At 31.5% G+C, this 8,567-nt stretch overlaps 1 protein-coding gene across 3 annotated transcripts in view; it reads left to right on the top strand.

The window, feature by feature from the left end:
* barc (RRM1_TatSF1_like and RRM2_TatSF1_like domain-containing protein barc) overlaps positions 1-6,483 on the top strand; it is a 28,090-nt gene extending 21,607 nt beyond the window's left edge. For all 3 annotated transcript variants that reach the window (XM_018462228.1, XM_018462229.1, XM_018462230.1), the window contains exons 4-6: positions 1,188-1,374; positions 4,906-5,042; positions 5,970-6,483. In XM_018462228.1, the coding sequence (XP_018317730.1) occupies positions 1,188-1,374; positions 4,906-5,042; positions 5,970-6,105 (460 nt within the window). In that variant the 3' untranslated portion in view covers positions 6,106-6,483. The remainder of the gene's footprint in view (positions 1-1,187; positions 1,375-4,905; positions 5,043-5,969) is intronic.
* The last annotated feature ends 2,084 nt before the right edge of the window (positions 6,484-8,567 follow it).

Raw genomic sequence — 8,567 nt, 5'->3', positions numbered from 1 at the left:
CCTCGACTATAGCATTCCCCGTCGGTAGGGTTACCCTTTTAAGGGTACATGTACTCTTTTTGAGATTTTAAAACTTGTGTGGTCGTTTACTAAAATTTTATATTTATAAAACATATTAATAGGAATTGAATAAAATTTATATTTTAGAAATTTTATTTTATTAAATATCTACATTTAATGCATAAAAATTATATCCCCTCTTTCCGAATTATCATCTTTTTTTAAAAAAAAGTATACATATGTACTCTTTTCTTGTGATTCAGATATGGTAATCCTAACCGGCATCATTTTCTCAAGTAATTCCAAGAAGGAGAATCGTGAGCCACGATTTATCGATCATTGCGACTGTTCTCACAGCTTTGACGAGTTATTCTCGACCATGCGGCTCGGTGCCGCCAATTTGTGCTGTATCAGCGACGTTTGTCGGCATCTTTAATCTTTGAGAAACGTCACTTCCAGTAACGATAGCAGCGTGCTGACGTGATATCATGCGAAGAATCGGCAGATGCGGAATCCTATCAGTCTGCTGATATCTTTATCAATAAGAACGATAGTCGAAGATAAACCGTTTATATCGTTTATTAATAATTTCGAATAAAGTAATTATCAATAAGAATATATGTATATTTGTATATAGATTTGAGTTCCCAGAGGAAACATTTACAATCAATCTAAAATCCAAACACTTTTAAGATTTCTACGAATATTTTCTTCAAAGAATTTATGCGGTTTGTGGTTATCTCCATGTTTTGATACATTGTTAACACTAGAAATACTCCATGTTCCATACCATTAAAAGGACTGAGCAAATGAATTATTATCAAAATAAAAAAAATGATGAAAAAGTAAATATTTCATGAGTATAAAGAACATAATTATTAAAAATATTTCAAAATTGTATCTTTTGCACAAGAAATATAATTTTAATATAAAAAATTTCAATATAAAAAAATAGAAATAGTCAGTAATGACTGCTCGGTGCTAGTGTTAAATGCCAACCTTAATATCAGGTTGCTTCTTGCTTACTCTGATGAAATAAACTGCAATTTTCCGGATATGTTGACATTTAACAATGTACCAACACACGAAGATAATTCGCAAATTCTGTGTAGCTTACTTGAATCTAAATGCTATTTTTATTGTCGTATATTCTCATCATTCTGTACCTTTACTTTGTTTGCTTACAGATTATTCGACTGGCGACCGGAGCGTATGCGAGGCGAACCGCTGAAATGCGAAAGGGTTGTTATCATAAAGAATCTTTTCACACCGGAGGATTTTGACAAGGAAGTCCAATTGCTCTTGGAATATCAGCAGGATATTCGATCCGAGTGCCTAAAGTGTGGCGATGTCAGGAAAGTTATCATTTATGACGTAAGTTTTTTTTATTTTTTTTACATGTGCTATTTTAATATAAATATACCACTAAATTTACATCGCGATTATTATAATAATAATTAAATATTTCTTACATATATATATATATATACATATATATACCGTTATATTTCGTTAATATTAAAAACCAGGAAATCACGGATCTATTAAATTAGCACGATATTTTATTAATATAAAAAAATAATGATAGTTCCAGTAGCACATTTTCTCTCTCTCTCTCTCTCTCTCCCCTCCCTTCTCTCTCCACAGTTCCTTATAAAATTAAAAAAATGTTCCCCATTTTTTATACTAAAAAACTGAAAATGAAAATATAGCAGACTAACTTTGCGCAAATCATTTTTCCTTCTAAAGTACAAGAAAAGATCAATATTACTACTTTTAGCAATAGTTTCCGTTAGTTATGTGAGTTTTATCAATATACGTAATTTGAAAACAAAATTCCAACAATGCATGCTAAATTCAAAGAAGTTAGCACGCCATTTTCATTTTTGATTTTTAGTATAAAAAATGCAGAACTTTTTTATTTTTATAAGAAACTGTAGTAAATATGCAGTTTAGGAGAGCCCGCCCACCCCAACTTTGACCTTGACATATATATTGTCAAGGTTATCGCCCTTGATCTTGAGGAAGTTTTAGCTATCGGACGTTACTCGTTAAAAAGTTATAAATAAAAAAAGTTTAGATTATTAAGCATATGTGTCTCATATTAAGCAAATAATGTCTCATTTCTGCTATATAAAATCAAAATTTTCTGCTTTAAAATGAATTTTTAAAGCAGAAAACTTCCTCAAGGTCACTCAGGGTGATGACCCTGACAATATATGTCAAAGTCAAGGTAATTGTGGAGGGGGGGCTCCCCTAAACTGTAGAATTATGAAAAGTGTTGTTGGAACTGTTATTATTTTTTTTTTATATTAATAAAATGTACTAACTTTACTGATCCGGAAGTCACGAGATATCACGAATTTAACTGTAGGTAGACTTGTATTTAAATCTTTATGTTGAAATCGCTGTTCCTTCTTCGAATTGAAAGCGATCGGTTCTTTTCCAAGCATCGTATTTTTAGCGACTAGATTTCGTGGAACAAGTGAGTGACGAAATGCCTTCGAAAGGGGATGCCCCTAACCCCCATAAATTGGTGAGAGGCAAGACACTCCCAGTCTTTGAACCTCAGCCGTGAAACCATTCAATGTCAAGCACATTCCATCCGAATGACGTGTATTCCCTTCCCCCTTTTTGCTGGTATCTGTATTTCTTTTATTAAGATATGGTTATTGTTATATTATGGTATATATCCTAAAGTCTTATTTTAGTATTTTTTTAGCAATATTTTCCTGGTATTATTGAAAGGGTGAAATTTTTAATTTAAAAAATTTATGAAGAGGCATCATAAATGAGAAAAAATATAAGTTACAATTAGACATTGCGCTAAAACGTTTCCGAAAACGAATTATTGATGTTAAAGCAAAGTTAATTAATATGATGCACGCACACACGTACGCCCGCACGCATATACAGTGGTCCATAAAATTAATTTAATTTACGTAAAAATGAATTTTTAGTGCAAAAATGAAAATAAGAGGAATAATTTCCAATGCTTGATCTTCACAAATGTTATCCAGGACATAATCCTGAATAACATTCAAGAGGTTTTAGCCGTCGGTCGGACAACTTGTGTAATGCTAATGCTGGCTGTACTGTAACTTTCGAGCCTTTTAACTCGAAAAATACTTAATGAAAAAATATTTTGTTAGTGTTTTGAAAAACTCTCGAGATAAGCTATAAGAATATGTAACGAAAAATAGGGGGTTCCATTTAAAAAAATCGACGTGACCTTGACCTGACCTTGGCGATGCTACTCAAGGTCAAGGAGATGTGATCAGTGAATAGATCTTTTTAAACCCTATAACTTTTATCTAAAATATTTTTCTCAAAAATGTTGCTTTCGAGATATTCGACCGTTTCCAGACTTTTGACACACCCTGTATATACATAACTATATATATAGATTTTAATAAATAAAATATCTGATTTTTATATATTTGAATATATAATATTATACAAAATCAGCACAAAATATATCGAAAAATATATGATAATGGGTTTTCTATTATTGAATTGGTTTTGATTAATTTTTGTAAAACAAAAATCTTATGAAACTTAATATAATCTTGTTTTACTGTATCTCTTTCCCCTCTTGAGTGCATGAAGCGAGAAATAACATCGGCCCTAAAGCCACGCGTGGAATTTCATGTTCTGCCACCTAATTTACTATAGGCATCTCGTTGTCATTTTTTCTCGTCCTTGGTACACGTGTTACCGCCAATGTGTTTTCGGTGAATCATTTTCCTTTGCTGTCGTGCTTGTCGTAAAGTATGGTTTGTTAGAGCGGTGGATCAAAGGATGTTCCTTGATAGTCTTATGGAAATCTAAAATGCGCGATTCTTCCGTAAATGGGACAAAACAAAATATATAACTTGAATATTGTTTTAACATTTTTGCATTGAAAATTGCATTAAATTATTATTAAAAATAAAACGAATTAATTTGCTTGTACATAAATTTTGTTTTATTAAACAAAATATTCGATTATATCTAAAATGAGGAATAACTATATACACACGAAAAAATTTACACAAAATAAAAAACCGTATAGAAACATCTATGAATTAGTAATTAGTTAAACTATGAATCTACCAATTATACAGGGTGTCTCACAACTACTGCATTTCCTCTTAAGAACGTATTCTTGATTTTATTATAAAACGAAAATCCTAATACAAAAATGTAGAGCTACAATAATTTTTGAATTATCATTGGTTAAAGATAGTGTGTAATTCGAAAACTATTATAGCCTCGATATTTTCGTATTAGGATTTTCGTCTTAGTATGTTTAAAAGAATCCAGAAATAATAATAGAAGCTATAAAAGTAAAATGGTTTTTGACTTATAAGTATTTAAAGTTAGTTTATAATTCAAAAAATTATTGTAGTCTCGACATTTCGTATTAGGATTTTTATCTCAAAATTATCTCAAGAATATGCCCTTAAGAGGAAATGCGGTAGTTGTGAGACACCCTGTATTTGATCATAACAAAATGGATCTCTGAAATAGTAAACTTTAATTGAAGTAATAAATTTTAATTTTTTATTGAATTATTTTTTACGTTTAATTTTATTTTTAATACATTAATTTTAACAGACCAGCTGTTGTTACAATCTGTGTGATTCGATAAAATTATATTAAAGACTAAGAAAGATGTAAAAACATCCATGTATTAGTTAACTATAAATTATCAATTATTCAGCAAAGTAGAATTGAAGTAGTAAGTTTTTATCGAAGTAATAAATTTTAATTCAGTTTTTTTGTTAAAAATGTTTTCTACATTTGATTTTATTTCTAACATAACAAACGATATGTTGTTGAAACGTGATTCAATAAATTTGAACGATCTGTGTTTGATTTGCACACTTTGTGGATCACCTTGTATTTTTTTTCTTCTTTCAGAGACATCCTGAAGGAGTAGCGCAAGTCACATTCCGAGAACCGACAGAAGCGCAAGCTTGTGTCCAACTTCTAAACGGCCGTTGGTTCAGTCAGAGAAAGATTTCGGCGGAAATTTGGGACGGCAAGACCAAGTACAAGTAAGTTATTTCATTGCTGATTCCTACTATACCGATATTAGGGTCTGTATTATCGATAGTTGCTGATGTAGACTCCGAACTTGAACATTCCTGTACGTATATTATCTATACATATTGTATCTATATATATCACATCTGAAATAACATTTGTAAAATATAAAGTATAAAAAAATGTTATCGCGATTTTATAATATATTGGTATTTTCAAAAAATATTTTGCTTGACATCTATCCACTATCACACAAATCGAAATGTCTCTTATGGTACTCTAACTATTTATTCATTGCTGGTAAAATCTGCTCATTCAATTATAACAATAAATATTATAGTCAGGATTGCCACAGATTTGAAAAACCGGAAAAAGTCAGGGAAAAATATAAAAAAGTCTGGAATTTTGAAATTTGTTTACAATTCCTTTAAACTGTTCTCCTATTCCAAATAATTGTTATAATTTGTTAAATATTATATCTGACGTTTTTATAGTCAAATACGTTCAAAATTCGCGCACTTTAAATGATTTTAATGAAATAATTAAAATTTATATTTTATTTAATATTTTTATATAATCCACCCTTTTTCATTATAACTGCATTCTTTTTTCCAATACTAATTTATTTTTTGTTGGCTTGAATTTGCACAAAATTTTGTTATACTACTAAACTTCTCTTTTGCGTTGTTTTTAATAATATTGCTAACTTTCCTACAATCCTTGATTCTAAATGTGTTCAAATTTACATATTTTATATCGGTCATGGATTTTCCATTTTCATTTGGAAAATCTGGAAAAGTCGGTGAATTTTAAAATTCATTTTCTGTAGCAATCCTGATACTGTAATTGCAGATATTACTTGCAGTTAACGTATAATTTATTTACATTATTTGAAGTGAAAGAGACGCAGCTGTCAATGTATCGAATGTGTCCTTCAGAATTACAGAGACTGACGCAGAGATCGAAGCGCGAATAAAAAAATGGGATAAATACTTGGAGCAGGAAGATGAAGAAAAGGAAAAGAAGAAACAAGAGATGACGAGCAGCAGTGAGGAACAAAAAACGTCGCAGTGAGAGTGCATTGTAAGATTATGATCAATAGAATTGTAATTATATTTTAAAGATTCTATTTTCTTTATTTCTCCAAAAGTCCTCACTGTTGTATTGCATTTGAATGTTAAGCTCGAAGCTTTTGTTTTGTGCGTTTTGAGAATCTGGATAATTAATTAATCCTGTCACGATGTGATTGAGATTATAAGTGGCTCACTATTTTCATGGTTAAATCGGCGCTACTGTTGTGCTAGTGATATATTGTTAGTTGTTGTAACAATAAAGCTGTCTCTCCTAGTTGTCTTCTCTCATTGTATCTCTTTCTCTCTCTTTCTCCACTCTCTGATATCACTGATTTGTATTTATTGCCGTATCAGTTTTTAATTCTGAACCACCTTGTATAACCAGAACAGTCACATATGAGATCATGTATCTATAAAAAAAAATAATTAATATGTCAAGAATAAGTAAATAATAAAATTAATAAAAAATAGGACTACGATCGAAGAACAAGGTCTTAATGTTATATTATTAAATAGCAAACAGAAAGTTTATTAGAACATACGTTTCAACCCCAATCGGATTATTCTCAATGTTAAACAATATAACAAATTTTAAAATTCAAATGGTATTAACTAATATCACATCGCTCTGATTATAACATTAAGAGTAACGATCATACTTAATCGCTCATGTAAAGAGTTAAAAACTGTCAATACCTCATTCAAAAATTCAGATGTGTGCGTGCGCGCGCGCGTGTGTGTGTGTGTGTGGGGGGGGTGTAGATTTATTATTATTTTTTAATATCCTGGAAAAATCATGAAGAAAGGGTAAGAGCAAAACCGTGGGAATGAGAAAGAGAAAGAGAAATGGATTCCTTTGGAATTTCCTAATTTGCTATTTCGACATTCTTGGCAATCCTCTTTCGTGAGACTCCTGCACCGGTAAGAGATCATCGCTGTCCATCTATCAAAAAACGCGGTTCGCAGCATCTCTGGACTGCGGCTTTTTTTTCTTTGGCGATTCGCTCCGACGAATCTCTCGTCAAAGTAATCGCCTGATCCACAATATAAACGCTATTTACCGAGGATGCTTTGAACTGGGTCGATTTGGAGGCCAGAGTTAATGATCGCTCTTCTTTGTGAAGTTGTTTTCTTGAGATTTAAAACCCGCGAGTTTTTCTTGAAAGAATTTTTACGGGATACTACAAAATTATTCTGAAACAAATTTTGCAAAAGATGATTCTCTTATAGTCTATTATCTTTATTTAAAATGTTGAATGTTCAGATTTTTAAATTCTTATATATTTATTTTTTAAATGATAGCTAAGCTCTTCTACTTTCCTAAATCCTAAAAAAAAATTTCATTTAAATCCATTTTCGGAGCTGTTTACAGCGGATTTAACTCCATTCTTCTAATGAATATCAAATTTTCCGAGCGAATGGCACTCATTTTAGTTAATAGAAGATAGAATACTACAACTTCTAATCGTTACTTTTTCAAAACTAATTGGAAATCTGGATAACTTCCCTTGTCAATACTCTCAAAAAAATTTCGATGACTTTTCTCATGTAGCGTATCTCGCAAACCGTTGACCTAATCGCTTTGAGCCTTAATACTTTTCGACAGAACTTTAGCGGAAACGTCCAAACATAATAATAACTCGAGCGAAATTCAATTGTTTATTCGTATTTTCCTTCACTCAGCTGTTCCCACACTGGAAGAACCAAAAGTAACGGAGCTCCGAGGACACAACAATATAAAATTTCTTATATACTTTGACTTCACTTCTTTTTTATGCTATTATTTTATTTGGTTATTTTCATATTATTTTGATTTCACTTCTTTTATGCTATTATATCTGATATTTTTTCTTTATATTTTTAAATTAATTTATAAAATGGTTTTGCGAAAATTTGAGTTTTTTCATTATGATTTTAAATATATTTATAAAATGATTTTGCGTAGAATTGCAAAATATACTTGACGCCTTTTTCTTACATTTTTAATATCTTTTCCGGTGGATTATATTTTTCTGTTACCATTTTTTTAATCATTGCCAAGTAGCTGGATCATCATCAATTTTACTGATGGTGTGTATGTGGTGAAAAAGAACATCTCAAAGCGCGAGGGTTTATTCGAACAGTGTCTTCATATCTCCCTTTCCATTGTTCGGCATTTATTCGAGTCGTAGGTATCCCTCACAACGTTACGAGGGGATGAAAGCACGAACGGCGGCATATTTCAGTTGTCTCGCTCCATTCATGATCTGGAAAGAGCAAGGGCAAGAGCGACTCCCCCTGGCAATATTACTGACAAATTTAATGCCCAGCTATTAGATAGCTGGGGGTGCACCTCGCCTGCTTTCCCCTGTATCTGTCTATTGTTGCAGTGGCCACGTGCAGAATGACTGCACGTTCCTGAAGCCCAGGCGAAAATGTTTAATCGTCATGTTCAGAGATCCCTTGCGAAAAAAACCCGACGCT

The sequence above is a fragment of the Mycetomoellerius zeteki genome, unplaced genomic scaffold (assembly GCF_001594055.1).
Source record: "Mycetomoellerius zeteki isolate Tzet28-1 unplaced genomic scaffold, Tzet1.0 scaffold135, whole genome shotgun sequence".
NCBI lineage: Eukaryota > Metazoa > Arthropoda > Insecta > Hymenoptera > Formicidae > Mycetomoellerius > Mycetomoellerius zeteki.
Note: the sequence above shows the minus strand (reverse complement) of the source record. Positions and strands in the feature narration are given on the sequence as shown.